This window comes from Urtica dioica, chromosome 2 (genome assembly GCF_054948205.1).
Source record: "Urtica dioica subsp. dioica isolate 48M chromosome 2, U.dioica_male_clone48M_v1_H2, whole genome shotgun sequence".
In the NCBI taxonomy this organism is placed as follows: domain Eukaryota; kingdom Viridiplantae; phylum Streptophyta; class Magnoliopsida; order Rosales; family Urticaceae; genus Urtica; species Urtica dioica.
Genome location: NC_142757.1, coordinates 54959265 through 54976225, shown reverse-complemented (window position 1 = coordinate 54976225; position 16961 = coordinate 54959265). Strand labels below are relative to the sequence as shown.

General features: G+C 37.1%; 4 protein-coding genes across 7 annotated transcripts; 1 reads left to right on the top strand and 3 right to left on the bottom strand.

Moving 5' to 3' along the window:
- Window positions 1–1216: 1216 nt before the first annotated feature.
- On the bottom strand, window positions 1217–3224 carry LOC149405820 (molybdenum cofactor sulfurase-like). 2 transcript variants are annotated; one of them, XM_089601802.1, is made up of 2 exons: window positions 3136–3224; window positions 1217–2771 (listed from the first exon to the last, which is right to left on the bottom strand). In XM_089601802.1, exon 2 carries the CDS (start codon window positions 2747–2749, stop codon window positions 1340–1342), a length of 1410 nt encoding a protein of 469 aa, XP_089457928.1. In that variant the 5' UTR covers window positions 2750–2771; window positions 3136–3224; the 3' UTR covers window positions 1217–1339. The 2 variants fall into 2 exon arrangements, with proteins under 2 accessions (XP_089457928.1, XP_089457935.1); XM_089601809.1 differs by lacking the exon at window positions 3136–3224 and adding an exon at window positions 2899–3002.
- A 4980-nt stretch (window positions 3225–8204) lies between these two features.
- LOC149405819 (cold-responsive protein kinase 1-like) lies at window positions 8205–10020 on the bottom strand. Its single transcript, XM_089607883.1, has 2 exons — window positions 10001–10020; window positions 8205–9914 (listed from the first exon to the last, which is right to left on the bottom strand). Exons 1-2 carry the CDS (start codon window positions 10018–10020, stop codon window positions 8453–8455), a joined length of 1482 nt encoding a protein of 493 aa, XP_089464009.1. The 3' UTR covers window positions 8205–8452.
- A 338-nt stretch (window positions 10021–10358) lies between these two features.
- On the top strand, window positions 10359–11774 carry LOC149405818 (putative transferase At4g12130, mitochondrial). The gene is made up of 4 exons (XM_089629822.1): window positions 10359–10676; window positions 10801–10899; window positions 10986–11144; window positions 11265–11774. Exons 1-4 carry the CDS (start codon window positions 10394–10396, stop codon window positions 11510–11512), a joined length of 789 nt encoding a protein of 262 aa, XP_089485948.1. The 5' UTR covers window positions 10359–10393; the 3' UTR covers window positions 11513–11774.
- Window positions 11775–11838: 64 nt separating this feature from the next.
- On the bottom strand, window positions 11839–15509 carry LOC149405817 (UPF0481 protein At3g47200-like). 3 transcript variants are annotated; one of them, XM_089629801.1, is made up of 4 exons: window positions 15327–15509; window positions 14291–15166; window positions 13723–13785; window positions 11839–13459 (listed from the first exon to the last, which is right to left on the bottom strand). In XM_089629801.1, exons 3-4 carry the CDS (start codon window positions 13755–13757, stop codon window positions 12094–12096), a joined length of 1401 nt encoding a protein of 466 aa, XP_089485927.1. In that variant the 5' UTR covers window positions 13758–13785; window positions 14291–15166; window positions 15327–15509; the 3' UTR covers window positions 11839–12093. The 3 variants fall into 3 exon arrangements, with proteins under 3 accessions (XP_089485927.1, XP_089485931.1, XP_089485939.1); XM_089629805.1 differs by having other exon boundaries at window positions 13723–14832; window positions 15109–15166; XM_089629813.1 differs by having other exon boundaries at window positions 15109–15166.
- Window positions 15510–16961: the final 1452 nt, after the last annotated feature.

Genomic DNA, 16961 nt, shown 5'->3' with positions numbered 1-16961 from the left:
TTCAGATTTTTTAAACGATTTTTTTTTTCTTCCAAATTTCTCAGACTTTCCAAAAAAATAAATTCGTTCATTATTTGAACTTTGCATACCATACGAAAATGATCTCTAACTTTGATTTTATGACCATTAAATGAATAACAAAAATAAATACAAAAGAAAAATAAAAGGATATCTCATTAAAGATACTTTTGTACCAACACATGTAAAGAAGTCATATTTTTGAACTAATTTTGATTTATTAGATTTTGGTCATAAAATATTGAAGATATCATACGTTAGAAATATAAAAAATAAAAAATAAAAGCCATAGAAAATATTGAACAAACTACACAAAATTGTTTATGCAATGGTTCCTATAAATATAAAATATATTCACTTTATTTGGAAAGATATAACCAATGAGTACAACAATTTTATGTTACGAAAGACTAAGTTATATTCAACAATTAATTTCTTGGATAAAACTCAACTATCAATGATTTGCTAGCAAAATTTTGCAACAAATCTCTTCTTAGCATAAAAGCAGAACCATAAAAAATAACTCCCCTTAATCTTTTTAAATGTTCATGCACTCATGATTGGTAAATTTCTTTAGTAGTTGCAATTAGAACTAATTAAAAGATCTTAAAGATGAATTTATCAGCTAACTACAAAAAAAAAAAAAAAAAAAAAAAAAAACACACACACACACACAGTTGACTTTCTTTATTTCAGCTGAGACATAAAACACAATGAATACTAGACAAAATATTTTCTCATTTAATAATTAATGAGCTCAACTATACATATGTTATTTACTACTTGTACCATTTTCCAACTACTATTCTCATTTTCACAGTGAAAAAATAGATAATAACTACACACGTGATATAATATGTATCTATATTTATGATGTATGTGTTCAGAGCCGGCTCTGACCTAAGGCGGGCAAGGCTTGTGCCTTGGCCCCCCAATTGGGTTGAGAAAAAAAAATGATTTATTTTACACTTTTTGCCTATTTTTAAGAAAATTTATATTTTTTACTCTACAAATTTACACTTTTGACCAATTTTCTAAAAAATTTACATTTTTTATCCTGAAATTTTTTAAATTTTATAGTATTATAGGGCCCCAAAATATTGAATCGCCTAGAGCCCCCGTTGAGTTTGGGCCGGCCCTGTATATATATATATATATTATCAATAACAAGCTAAATGCTTCGTTAAATTGAATATAAACGAGTAAAAGAATAAATAAATAAAAACCTTATAGCTTACATACATGATACATATACCTTTCCGCTTAAATAAAGAAAACAAAAAATAAAATTGAAGAAAAGAAAAGAGTACAAAGGAGTGTCTCACACCTCAATGGTGGTTTGATTAAGTGCCAAGTATCTCCACCTCTCCTTCTCTACAAAATCAGCATCCAAAAACCTTGCAAAAAAACCCCAAACCCTATAAACGTCTTCAAAGTTGGTCACAAGCCCAAATGTAACCGTTATCACACATATCCCACTTTCTTTATGACCATGACGATCACTTGTTGTTCTTGTTGTAACTAGGCATGTCTCTACTCTTATTTCCTTATCTTCTTCACTCTTGTCCACAAATCCAATATGTCTCAAGAAGCCACAACTCAGTGCTATGTCGTTCCGATCCGCGAGCTTTTGGACGAGTATTGGGTCAACCTTCTCTCTTTTCCAATCAAATACGTTGAAGGCCAAGCTTGCTCCGCGATCAAACCCTATGCCCGGACCGTAGATCCTAATCAACAGATTTTCAGTTTCTGAATTCGGGTGTCGAAGACTCGTTAGGGCATTCACTAGCCAATTGATCAAGCATCTTGATCTAGTACTTATCGCGACTAGGCCTAATGAATCTGCTTGATCTAGACCATTGAAGTGCTCAATATTAGTACTATTCTTCTTTGATGACCTTGTGATATTTGTTTCTTCTGTGATCTCCGAGGGTCGAGCTTGAGTTTCATAGTCGGAATCATCTCCATCTTGTGAATCATCAAGCTTTGACTTGTTTCCCAAGAAACTAGGTTGTGTTGGGGTTGACATTGGTGCTGGGTAAAGGCTGACGATCCCAATGCTTGTTGAAGTTGTTGAATCTATTAGGATCGAAGAGGTCGATTTCTTAACAAACAAGCAACCGAATCCAGATGGGTTTTCACCAAAGACTTTGTAAAAAGAGCATATTAGAAAGTCAGGCTTGAAAAATGAAAGGCCAAGAGTTTCCATATCCTTAGGTCCCAAGGCACACGCGTCGAGTAAAACATGCCAACCGTTTTCTCTAGCGACGCTCATCCATTGGTACGAGTATCTTGAGCCAGTCATTCTCGATTGAAGAGGGAAAACAAACAAGCCCTTGTTTGTTTTATGACTCGACTTTTTGTTGACCGTACTACTACAACCACTACTAGTAGTGTTATTTGCTATGATCTTTCTTAGTTTTCTTGATTGGATTCTCATGCTAGGCCACAAAAATTCAGCAGAAAAAGCTCTAGCTCCTCTTTTCTTCGAGCTATCGATCATGATCTCCACACCGTCATTATTGTAGTCATAAACCGTGAGGAGATTTTTATTAGTTTGAAAAGGATAAGAATCGGAAAGTACTTTGAAAGCGGAGGATTGGTTTGCGGTGAATACCATAGTGTACTCCTCTTCAGAGACATTCATGAAGTCCATAATCCTCTTTCTCATATGTACCTCAAATGCGGATTGTTGGCCTCCGATGAGAAGTCGAGACTTCAAGCTCACCATCTCGTGGCTCACCTCGAAAAAGCTTGATTCGGGAAAATAAGGACCCAAATTAGAAGAACGAGAAGACGACGATGATAAAGAAGAGGCGACATTTTTATGATAGCTGATATTAGTTTGAGCTCTTGAATGATAAGAAAAAAGGCCAATACCAACATAGTCAAGGCAAACATGATTTGAGAGAGCAAGATGGCAATATTCCCGGGACCGAATTTCGTCGGCTTGTTGAGTGTTTGAGAATTTCGGGAACGATTTGGTGAAGTAAGAGAAGGATTCATGGAGAGGAGGGAGAGATTCATGGTTGGTGAAATGGGAAATATTTGGATGTAGAGAAGTAAGTGTCGCTGCAATGAAATTGTATTTAGATGGTGAGGCCATAATTGAAGTACCTGTAGTGACTTTTTGAGAGTGATCATGAGCTTTTGAAGATGATTCATGGTAAGGAAGGTTGAGAAAAGATGGTCTAGCAAAACAACCGTGAAAACAAGCTTGTTGTGAAGATGATGATGGTGGTGAAGATGAAGATTGCTTTTTCTCAGCCATGTTGTAATTTTTTTTTTTTTTTGAAATGTGGAGATTTTAGTTTTTGAAGTTTTGATGAGGAAAAGTCTCATTCATTGAATAATATGGGCAGGCCATTTGATTTTGACCTTCTCTATATCATCGCATATGCAAAGCTTTGCCTTTTTTTGCATCTTTATAATAGTTATTAATTAGTTTAAAGACAACGTGGAGTAATTAGAGACTAATATAGAGACTCATCTTTTTTGTTGACTAATATATACGTACCAAAGATGATTATTTGGTACGTATATAAGTAAGTCCAAATCGAAGTTAGGTAGTTAAAGATGATTATTTCGTAGCACTATTAATACTTTCAATTAAAAAAAAAAAATCAATTAAGAAAACCCGTGAACCTTAATTTTCATAAAATATATATATTTTTTCTTTTTGTTATTCCTATCATATCATGTTGTGAACTTAAGTGGCTAAGGTTTTTCCAAAGAGAAGAAGATGAGGTTTATTTGCGTTATTTTGTTTCCTTTAGGGATTTTTATATGTTACAATAATATGAATAGATACGACATTATGGAAAACAACAAGTCACAAAAACCCAATCTTCTTTTTGTAGTGGCGGCCACTATCCATGCAGAGAAAGTGAATACCACTTTTTTTCCATTTTTCTTCGTCCTTTTGTTTCACAGTTTAATTTGATGTTTTCATTATAATTTTGTTTGATAGTATCATATCAGAGCATATTTGATCATGTGAACTAAATTAATTTTTTAAGGTCTAACACATAATTTCACCTCAATTGAATTTTAAATATATTTCTTCAAGCACTCAATATTTATATTAAATGGCATTTGTCAAATACTATTTTAAAAAAGATATATAGAATTTATCGTCCAATTTGAAAAGTGTCTTAGGCTCTTAGCTTGACGTGGTTACTATATACGCACGTGATTAAAAGTCATTACTTACAAGTTATAACTAAACGTCCATATTAATACTAGGACAAGAGCAAACTGAATTTCACATCATGCATAAATGTATTCATATATATATATATATATATATATATATATGTATATAATTTTTTTTTTTTTCACTTGGTCAATTGGTCCATCGATACGACAATGATCTTTTCCGAGTCGTCCACTAATAACTTTGAAGTCAATGGTAGGACCTTATGGCTTCTGAAAGAACTTATCTCTATTACCTATCTAACGCGGTTTTATGTTTCGAAGACTTTTTGACTTTCCATGCACAAGGGAAAAACAATTTACAATATTTTAGGAAATTTTATATTTGTGGTATGAGAAGTGAGAACTCCGTCTAGAAAATGTTTAAGAAAAAAGAAGGTAAAGATAAAATCACAGGTAGTTTAAATAAATTTTCCAGATTCATGTAGTCAAGTTGATCTTTCAAAAAAAAAAAAAAAAAAAAAAACTACCCGGATTTTTTATTTTATTTTTTGCTTTTAGCTACTAGTATGAACTTGCGTTTTAAGCATATTTTATATATTTTTCCAAGTGTTCTAGAGGCCTAATTTAAGTGTAAGACAACAAATGGAGAATGGCTTCTTTGTTTTTTTTTTTTTTTTTTTTTGAAAAGTAAAGAGTCGTATGTATCAATGTATGTATCTATGAGAATACCTAAGATTGAGGTTATTGTTTTGAGTTTCTCAAGTTGAATTTCTGATTACCTTCGTACGAAGGCGTTATAGCATTTATATCTATAATTTATGTTTGAAAACGATAAGGACTTTCATATATATATATATATATATATATATATATATATATATATATATATATATATTATTGAATATCTAACCGCTCCATTTCTTTTTCTTTTATTTCATTTTTCGAAATTGGAGGCCAACGTTCCCTCAAAATAGGCCATTTGAAACAAATAATTGAGTAGTTAAGATTTCATTTTTTAATAATTAGCCAATATCAAGGTTTTAGACCGTTATTAGCGTTGCATATGTCCGCCATATTTGCTAATAAGGTTTTTGACATATCTTTTTTTGATATTTTTTTAGCTGATAACTATGTGACTTTAGTTATGTTTGAAAACATATTGAACAGTTGTATTTCTTTTGTCGACTTCTTAATTTCACTCTTTTTGTAGCTGATAATTAACCAACTTTACATGTTCAATCTCAATTTTTTTTTTTTTTTTTTTTTTTTTTTTTACAAATTCAATTTGTCAAATCAATCCACGTACTATCCAGAAATAAATTTTGATCATAATATCTATAGCTCAAACGAGACAAAAAGAGTTCCTGATTCTGTCATTACTTATTCATAATACTTCACATGAAGACACCCCCCTTTTAATTAATACTAATATAAAAAATTAGCAAAATAGCCAACTCAAACCTTAAAAATTGCTAAATAACCAAGGTTTTGTAAATACTAAGTAAATAGCCACTCGGATGACGTGGCATATTATAAATTTTTTCATCTCCGAAAATTGCCCCTATTTGAGTTTTGAATTTCGAATTTTTTTTAAATTCGAATTACATAACTAACCCGAATTTTTAAACTTAAATTTTCCGATTTCAAGTGTGAACAGGATAAGGTGTACTTAATTATTACTCATATTTAGGAACTGTTTTGTACGTGGCATTGGAAATTTATTTGTTTCCTATTATATATTATTCTATATTTACTGCTTGATTTTTCTTGACTCGTTTATCATACTTAAATTTCTTTATTTTCCACCGCTCATGTAATTTCAAACGTTGAGATATCTCTCTTCCACACCATGTCTGGATTTTCTCTTATTGAATCAGGTGGTGTAATTTTTTAATTTTTGAAATCGTAGGAGAGGTTCCTCCAGGTTTACTAATGTATTTACGTATATTTACTTAATCCATAATCCATTGTCAGGTGGTGTAAATACAGAATGTAATCAAAATGATTTACAAACTGTTTTCGGTAGATGGCGTTATTATGAGCTTCTATTTTTGACGGCGTTATTACCGTTCTTGTCATCGTGGTTGAACCCTATTAACCATGTATTACAATAAATACGTGTTAATATTCACAAATTCAGAACTAGACATATTATGCAGTAAATATATGTAAATATACAAATACACATCAAGCCATTTACAACCCGAACATCCAAATCTCGTCTGAAATTTCTAGGGTTTGTGGAAAAAAAATCTAGGATTATGAATAAGCTATATACGAATATTAACATCCATTTACAATACATGAATCTTTATCGACGAGGAAGATGATTAACACAAAATAAATGTTTTCAGAAATCGAATAAAAAAACTCAAGTTATCTTTCCACTTTTTGTGTAATTCTTTTTCTGAGAGAATCGTTGCAGCCTGAGAGAATACTTGTAAAACTATCAAGAACATCTACAAATCCATACCTGAGAGAATCGCTATAGCCGAAATCGGAGGTCGGCGATGATGGACTGGATTTCGTCGGAGGAGAGACAGATTTTTTTTCTTTTTCTTTGAGAGCTTTTTTTTAAAATTTTTTTTTTTACCGAGTAAATGGTACAGCGGTTAATGAAGAGGTTTAATAACCTAGAATCTCGGGAACATAAATTTCCTGATTTTTTTTCATCATTAAATGGGCGAATGGGCGGGAAATATTTTTGGGCATTTTAGTAATCTTGGACGGGTAGTTAATTCCTGCTGGCTATTTACTTACTATTTACAAAACTTTGGCTATTTAGCAATTTTTAAGGTTTGAGTTGATTATTTTGCTAAATTACCCATACTAATATTGCCTTCTTACTTTGATAATAATGTATCCCAGTTTAATAAAGATCAAAAATATCATTTTCCTCGCCTATAAATTAACGTCAAGTAAAAACATGAAAGACCAAGTCTACTCATTATCTTAATCGGAATTCATTGACCTCATAATTTTTTTTTAAAAGGTTACTAAAGCTCTAACATGAAGAGTCTTTGGTTGGGTTTCTAGCGATTATGGCCGGTAAATCTCTCTCTCTCTCTGAAACTGTCCTATACAAAAGTCTACACCAAAAAATGTCGATTTTCATTCTACTCCTTCTTTGGCCGGCGGAGACACATATACGTCGTTGAACATCGAGGTTGTGTGCACAGATGTGGTTTCTTTAGCCGGCAAAGGCACAGATGTCTATAACAATCGTTAATAATCATAAATATATGTTCTGTTTCTTGATTTTTGGATTTCTGTATGGTTAATTTTTATTAATTATTGGTTTTCATTCGGCGAATTTTATTTGTGGTTAAGTTTTTGAGTCTTGCAATTGTTGTTTGAGATTAGGAATTTTTTATGAGTGTTTTTGCAGGAATGAGTTGCTTTTTGTTTACTGGTTGAAAATGGTCTCCGGTTTGGTTGCGTGTGCTCAAATTTGTTGTCTATTTTATCGCAGTAGTTATTATTTACATTTATTATGAAACAATTTTTATTCTTTTTTAATACAATTCATGCAAGAGAGCGGGAAAATGAAAGGGGCAGTTTTGTACATTGACGTGTGGTAATAAACTTGAATGGCTAATTATCATAAATTAATCAAACAGTAGCTAGTTTGTAATTACAAGTTTCGGATTGGCTATCATTTCGATAATTTCTAAAAATATCTATCTTTATATTATTATTATTGCAAGTTTATACCTCGAAACACTACTATAAAATTGGACTTCTACAACGCTACAAATCTATTGTAGAATGTTTCTACAACGCTACAAAACTGCTGTAGAATGTATCACTACATGACTGAATTTATAACCTACATATTAACCATCATTTTTACGTACTAGAAGCCCTAAAAAAAATAAAAAAAAAATAACCCAGGTACAGCCCAATATTCCTCACCAAATAACGAAAAGAGTTTCAAGCAGGTTTTTAAGAGCTGGGTCCTAGGTATGTTTATTTCTGCCTGCCGTTTTCGTCGCTCCATTTTTGTGTGCCGTTTTTCAAGCCGGTTTTTATTTTTTCTGTCGTTTCCTTTATGGAATGTCGTTTACAACAGTTCATCGAGTACAATTCAGGTTTAGCCCAAACTAAACATTCATATTTTTTCTTTTTCCTTTTCTCTATTGGCCTTCACGCTTCAAATCATCATTATCCATTTACATACATTATATCATAATAAATAAATAGCTTTGCAGTGTACAAAATTAATCAGATGGACGACTTCAATGTTTTAACAATCAATCTCTGAGGGCTAAAAACACTACTCTTTGGTGAGCCGTTGAACAACTTCCTCAATGCTAGGTCTATTCTCGGGAACCTCTTGCGTGCAATCCAAGGCAAGCCTCCCGAGCTCAACCTCTTCGCTCTCCTCGAACTCCCCGCCGAGCCTCGAGTCCACGAAGCCCTCGGGCTTCGCTGTGCTCGCGGCAGACCTCATCGAGCCGGTCAGCATCGCTTGTCCCGACACGACTTGGAAGACCACGATCCCAAAAGCGTACACATCGCTTTTTCGGGTGAACCGCCCGGTCGTCACGTACTCCGGCGCCAAATACCCCATCGCAGCGCTCGTCTTCAGCGCCGAAAACACAACATCTTCAGCGAGAAGTCGAGGAAGCCCCGAGTCCGATATCACCGCGTCGAAGTCCCCGTCGATCAAAACCTTCTCCGTCGAGATGTTTTGGTGCACTATCGAAGGTTCCTTGCGGTGCAAGTAATCAACCCCTTTCGCGATTCCCGCGAGGATCGAGACCCTCTTCGGCCACTCGAGGGATTCGCATTCGAGGAGGCGAGAGAGCTTTCCTTTTCGGGCGAAATCGTAGACGAGGAAGCACTCGTTCCGGCTCCTCGAGCAACAGAATCCTCTGAGCCTCGTTAGGTTCGGGTGGCGTAGAGAGAAGAGCAATTCGAGGGCTTCGACGAACTCGGACTCTTCGGATTTGCAGCTCGTGATACCGATCCTCCGCGTGGCCACGGACGATCCATCCCTCAGGACGCCTTTGTAGACTGACGATGAGAATCTCGTCCGGTTCGATGACCCGAGGAGGTTGGTCTCGGAGAAGTAATTGGTCGTGGCTTCGATCTCTTCCATGTTGAGCCTGAACGCGCCGAGGCTCTCCCTCGAGGACCCGAGCTCGTCCCACCCGCTCTTGCTCACCAGCGGAGAAGCGATAATGCTCTTGCTCCGAAACTCCACGTTGGCTTGGCTCCAGTGAGTTTCGGGGCTGTTGATCGCCGAGGACGCGTGATCCGACACGTTTCCGATTTTTTGTTTCTTGCGTCGGAATCGTATGGTCACGAAGACCGCCGCGCAGATCATGGACACGGTGAGCGTTGCTACGGCGGAGATCACGGCGGCTCGAGAGAAGTGGGTTGACTTTTCGCAGGCGTGGCATGGGTTGACATTTGCGGACTCGGGTTTCAGATTCGAGTCCGAGCCGTTTTCTTCGGCTTCGGGGCCGGAAGCAGAGGCGTCGACACGGACATTGTCGAAAGGAGTGCATAGCCTCAACTGTGAGAAGCCGACGCCGCAGAGCCCATGGTTGTTTTCAGGTTGAAACCCTTTCTTAAGTATTCTAAAACCCTTTCTTAAACCGGCCATGGAAGAAGATAAGCTCAATCGGACCGGGTCTGGACCTGGTTCCGCGTCGGACAAGCCATTTGAGATTTTCGCCGACGTTGACTCTACCGTATTGGACGAGATTTTGACTTCATTGAGGAGGTGACTAGAAAGTATAACCTAAAGATTATGTCTTTTTTTTAGATGTTTTTTGTTTTTGTTTTCAATATCTATATACAAAATTTTACTGACTTTCTGAAGGAAATCAGCATATTTCATCAAAACTATATAGTAAGTTAAAAGTGATAATTTCTTGAGTGTTGAGATTTTAGGTTCAGGTATGACTTCATTGAAGATTTGATTAGAAACTTTAACCCAAAGATGATATCTTTCATATGCAATGTTCTTAAATTTTGCAACTTTATGATTGGTAATGAGCATTGTAGTATCAAAGCTTTGTATTTAAGCTAACAATAATAATTTATTGAGTGCTGAGATTTTAGGGGGAACTATAACCCAAAGATTGTGGCTTTTATATGCAATGCTTTTAGAATTTTGCAACTTTATGAAAAAAGCATTATACTTGAGCTGAAAGTAATTTATTGAAGAAATATATTTTAGGTCTTACAAAATGATTTTAATTTTATGCCTTTTGATGGTGTCAAAGATATCCGATTGAGGTCCAAGGTTGAGATTGACAATGTGGGAGAAGAGTTGTCTTGCTGGCAGCGATTTGGCGGGAAACTCTCTGAGTCATCATCTCTGCCGGAAACAGAGGAACCTGACGCCGCCGGAGTTGGGTGGGGCTCCAGCGCTGACCGGACTGCCTCCGCGTCTTTGCACGGGAACGGCAGCGGGTGGCGGTGGTTCAACGATCCACGGCTTGACTGGCTCGGTTTCCGGGGAATTTTTCCGACGAACACAACCCGTGAGTGAGAGAGAGAGAGAGAGGCTGTATATCTGTATAAACCCTCTTTTGTCATCTCTTGTAGAATAGTCTAAGAAAGCTATGTTGATCTTAGTTTGTTTGATTTTTTTTTTTTTTTTTGCAGCTCCTTTGGTCGAAGCCGATGAAGAGACGGAAGAGGTGAACTACATGCTGTGGAGGGTCGAAAATGGTGTCGCCGAAGGCTCAATTGAGATCCCAAAAGGTGAAATCTTTTAATTATCCTCAAGTGAATATGTAGATTGATAAATGTGTGTATAGGAAAGTGATTTATAAACTCATGATGTGTAGGTGAGGCAATTCCTCTCGAGTACAATATGGTGGGTCTAAACGCGATAAGCTTTGACAAGGGGTGTTACGTTGGCCAAGAGCTTGTCGCTCGGACCCACCACCGCGGCGTTATTCGAAAGAGATTGCTACCATTAAAATTCCTCAATCACAACGGTGAAGGTAAGAGAGAAAATAAAGGCTTTTTTTTCAATAGTATTTTTGTTGATTTTTTTGGTCCGCTGTTTGATCTTCACTTTTTGGTTTTTGCTTGACACACATTTTGATTTATTTTTGGGTCAGAAATGGTGCAGAAAGTGTGTTCCGGGTCGGAAATCGTGGACCCCGAATCGGGCAAGAAAGTCGGGAATGTGACGACGGCGATCGGGTCTCGAGGGCTCAGAATCGTGAGGGTCGAAGAGGTGTTGAAGAGCTCAGAGTCATGTTTGGGGATAAAAGGTCAAGAGGATGTGAAGGTTGAGGCCTCAAAGCCAGATTGGTGGCGTAACGAGTGGTCTCAACACTATCACCAACATACCGCTCTTGCTTGAAGGAATAAGTTTTTGGACCTTTTTAATTTTTACCCGAGCACGAACCACACCACGGTGTCGGGGGTTCGAATCCCTTCATTTTTTTTTTAATTAGGTGGTGGTGGTCTCAGCCAAAAAAAAAAGAAAAAGAAAAAAAAAGCCTCTGCTGAGATTAAATCAGAAAAGAAACGAAAAATAAGTTAAGGATAATAAGAATGTTGTCTCTCTCTCTCTCTCGCTCTCATGTATTATGTTGTTTATTTATTTATTTCTGGTTAATAAAGCTTCTAAAAGAGTCTCCATATATATATATATATATATATATATATATATATATTAACTTTTTTTATTTTGCCAAAGAAATGAAACCACTTCTTTTCTCTAGCTTACACCAACAATAATCTCGACAACACAACTTAAAAACAAACCTTCTTATCCAAAGAAATGAAACCACCTTTTTTCAATTTTTTTTTTATAAGATGAGAAAATGAGACCAAATTGCAAATTACCACAAACTCACGATAATAATTATAAATAGGTAAAAAAAGAAGAGGAAAACGCAAACTCATGTACGGCTTCTTTGGTGGTTTGGATGATTTAATCTATTTTCCATCCTTACGGGGATACATAGCGTAAAAAGCGGAGACCCCGCCAAAAATGAGCACGAGCGCACCAGCGATCAATGCCAACACTTTCCACGGGCTGCTGAAGTAGTCTTGGTCGAACTGGGCCCACCACCGCGCCAACTTCCTCTTGTAGTGCTTCTGTATCTGTGCTTGCACACGTCTGTAGACGTCGCTGTTGACCACCAGGCTCGAGCCAATCTCGTTGAAGAGCGTGGCCACTTCCTCGTCGCTTCCGAGGCGGTTGCGCAGCACGTGAGTCTCCCTCAGATCGCGCACGTCCTGCTCCGTGTCAACCAGCGAGTCCATGAGGTACAAGTACGAGCTCACACCGAAACCGCACCATTCATTGCCGGGGCACATCTCGTACGCCACCAAATTCAGTAGCTTCGACACCGTCAAGCTGTCCACAGTCAACGGCGGCAGCCTCAGCGTCGCTTTGAAGAACCAAGAGCTGGAGAACGAAACGTCGGATAATGTTGAGGTCTTGCTGGGCTTGACCTTGATCCCCGCGGTTTTCAGGTCTTGCACGTTCCGAATGGATCTCCGACTTTCCAACGAGTAAAGGTCTGGCAATGGCAAGATGGGATTGCTAGTGCTGAGCGGATGCAAAAACTGTGTTCGGAAAAGGTCAAGGAGGTGGAGAGGTTTCTCCTTTTCCAGAAAGTCACGTCGGTCTCTATCATCATCCATGAACATGAAGCTGAAGATGCAATTCTCCAACCTCTCTTTGTTGGAGCTGCAGCTTATGAGAATGCCGAGGAGGCGCCACGGAAGTTGATTCTCGAGAAGGAACAGGTCTTGCTCCATAGAATTCTGGACCCCACTGCTGATCCCAAACAGGATTACATATAGCTTGTCGGTGAACATTTGGATGAGCTCTAAAACAAAGCAAGCGTCAAGAAACAATAGACTCAGCAGTTCATCGTCATCGAATGGCTTGACTACGCTCTCTTCGTAGCAATCCTTGATCGCCTCCAACTCGGCTTTGACAAGGCCGAGCAGTTCCTCCTTGCTTTTTTCGCATTCTTCCAGGAATTCTGCTGCAAGTCGGAGCTTGAGGTCTCTCTTGGCGAGCTTTTCGTTGCCAGCGTGGATGGGACCGATCGAGATCTCCCTCGGCGTGTAATACTGCTCTCTTCGTATTTGATTTCCCTGAAGCTTTATGCTATCCGGAACGTTCTGGATCTTGACACGTACTTTTGATGATGTGTATCGCGGTATGTATTTTTGTTTCTCCAAGTCATCAAGTAGCAACTCTGTTCCCCTCTTGTTTGATGCGTGACCTTCAGCTGTTGTTTCTGTTTGGTCGTGTGTTGTTTCAATCTCATTGCCATCTTTTTCTCTGGCCATGATCAAAACAAGAGGAAGAAAATGTACAACTGTCTGTGTATATAGACGTAGATTTATTGAGAACTTGCTTCGTCTTTTTCACTTGTAGTAACAATAATCAAATAATAGAGTAGAGACAGAGCTCCTTGTGCTCAAATATTTGGTCTTAAAGCAAAAAAATAAAATAAAAAATAACTCACAAACAATTTCTATCCATCAATTTAATATTTTCCTCGTAAAAATAAAAATAAATAGTATACGTTTCCTTTTATGTACCTTTTTGTGCGTTTAAATGCGATGAGCTTCAACATTGCAACCCTTTTCTTCTTCGGTCAAGGTCTAAACAAGAGTTAGAAAATGTACAATATGTTATATAGACACTGATTTATTTAACAAAGTTTTTTTTTTTTTTTTTTTTACTGCTCCAAGTTCGCAAGTGAAAACTTGGTGAAATACCAGTCTGATTTTGATGAGCTTTGATGGAGATGATGATGAATATATAAAGAATACTAGGACAAGAGCCAACTGATTTTCATATCATGCATAAATGTATTCATATTATTATATATATATAAAGAAGAACCCGTTTTTACTGTTCATCCATTGTAAATTCACTGTTACGGACCAGTGCGAAATTACAAATTTGCATTCTAAGTCTATGATATTTACAATACGTGCCATTCTTATTAAAATACCCTTACATAAAACAAAATTACATATACTGTCATTCCCACTGTCATTCTCGGAGATTTCTAAAAAGTTCCAGATATATCTCGAATTTTCCAGCATATAATCAAATTATAATCAGTATAATATATATTATTATATAATCAGTATAACTTACTAATAATATATATAGTTCCAGCGCTCTATATAGGATTACAACCCTGCTGTGCATTCAAAGCTCTTGACATATATTTCCAGGAGCCATAAGACATACATATTGGTTCCTCGAACACAGCGAAGCACATAAATCCAGGTAGAATTTCAGCAACCATACATTCAAACATCAGACAATTTATTATTTGTTATAATGTATCAGTGAATAAGTACACAAGCATAATTTTTTTCCCGAATAGTAGAAAAAAAAATAGGAGCTCCTAAGTTCTAAAGCACTCTATCTCAGATTCAATTCAACAATTCATCTGTATTTTCTATCCCTAAAAGAAGTGAAGTTAACTCCCAGAAATTCAGTCACTACATCCAGAAATTGTACAAACATCTACAAGTTTTTCAAATGAATATTTAAGACAGAAAAAGGTAATAATATGTGATTTGTGACTTTACCATCAAAGTCCAATTTTACACACAAAACAAAAAAAAAAAAAAAAAAAAAAAAAGGATTATGTGTTACTGTTCGCCTGTGATTTATTTACCATGTGTGAACTGTGAAGGGAAAAGAAAATAAAAAAAGTATAAAAAAAAGGAAGGAGATAGGAAGACATATTGGCGGCCCATGTGAATGTGAACATCAATGATCGAGTTCGCAACAACAAAAAAAAAATCAACATATTAGAGAGAAAAAATCAGCAAAATAAAAAAAAAAATTAGTATCCAGAATTAACCAATAATATTTAAAAAAAAAAAAAAGTTTGGACAGATTGAGTATCGCACAAAAAAAAATTAGATTAATTAAAAAAAAAATTTATAGGAAAGGATTACCAGAAGATCCTGCTTGATGAAGTTCATAAGTTTTCCCCTTAAAAAAATAATGGAGCATCTGTCAACAAATTGGAAGGAGAACCGATTATAAAGGGGAAAAAAAAAAAGAAGCAAAAAACGCAGTCAAGGAATCGAAAGAGCGAGCGAGAGCGGTGAAGGAAAGAAAAAAAGAAAAAAAAAAAGAAATAAACGATGTGTAACGAGTTCTGAGAGCTTACGCGTTGGAGGATTCGGCTTGATTAAATATGGCTAAGAGAATTTCATACCCAGAAAACTGGAAGAAAAGTGAGGCTGAAGTGAACAAATAGAAATTTGTGTAGAGAGAGAGAGAGATCGGTACAGAGAAAGTGAAATGAGTTGGTGGTAGTAGGGCATATACAATGTGCTACTGCTAGGTACCTACAAATACAATGTGTATGTTTACGGTCACAAATTTCAAATATTGTAAGCCGTAGATAAAACCAATCGAACGGTTAAAAATAACAATTGTAAAAGGATGAGGATTGTCCTATAGCTATATTAAAAAAAATTATTTACCCTGACATATATTTAAAACATAATTACATTTTTATATTTATTTTCTAATCACATTTTAGGAATAAAATTTGTAATATAGTGCGTATATATATATATTATTAATGCTGGGTGACTAGTAACACTTTCTCTCTCCTTCGGCAGAGTTTCTCTCTCAAAAAACAGAGTAAAGAAAACCCTAGCCTCACCAGCAGCCGCCGCCTCCTGGGCTCCGGCCTGGGAGGTGAGCATCGGCCTCGGTAGCATCTCCTCACTGACGTGCGCGGCTCTAGGTGGCGGCTCTTCCCTCGTCTTTGCATCGGCTCAGCTCTTCGTTTCTCTGGCGCGCCGGCGGCTCCTGGTGCTCGACCGTGGTGAACGTGCTCAGGTCTCGGATTTGGCGGCTTCGGTGGGTCTATGGTTCGCAGGTGGTCTCGGTGGCCTCGGTGGGTCTGTGGTTCGCAGGTGGCCTCGGTGGCTTCGGTGGGTCTGGTCTCGGATCCCTCGCTGGGTCTGTGGTTCGCAGGTGGCTTCGGTGGCTTCGGTGGATCAGGTCTCGGTGGCTTCGGTGGGTCAGGTGGCTCCGGTGGGCCTGGTCTCGGATCTGAGAACGGTTCGGCGGCTTCGGCGGCTTCCTCTGTTTTTCTCTCCGACTGGAGTGATACGGCGAGACTCCGAGCTAAGGATGGGAGGGACGTGGCTGAAGAGTTTTTCGGGTGCAGAAGTGGTCGGATCTGCCGTTTTGTTTGTGTTGTGTTTTTTGTTTTGTGTTTTTACTTAGTTATGCTTTATGTTTTTATGCGCGTTGTGTTTGTCTTGGTTTATCTTGGACACGGATTAGCCGTTGTCCACTATCCCGTTGTGGATTTTCTGTTAGGTTTTGTTCTATACAGGTTGACGATGCATCTTCTTCGTGGTCATCAAACCGAGGTTGAGTGGATCTTTCCATCTACCAATTTAGGTTTTGTTGAAAGAGCCCTATGTGTGCTCAATTTCTGTGCTCGTCGTTCTTCCACTTGTCGGAAGCATGCACAAAACGTGCGTTTACCGGAACTTAGTGTTAGTTTCACTTCGACTTAGGTTTGAGGTGTTCCATGTACTAAGATGTTTTTCTCCTGTATTGATGGGTTTTTACCCAATTTTAATGGATATTCCGTGACTTTCAAAAAAAAAATATATATTATTATATATATATATATATATATATATAAAGCAAAACCCGGATTTCACTGTTCACTCAGACTGAACTTAATGTTCATTCTACAGTATTGAAAATGCCCATTTAAATTTTTGAAATTACATAGATGCCATTGAAATTACTCTTTAACTGTCACTTAAAC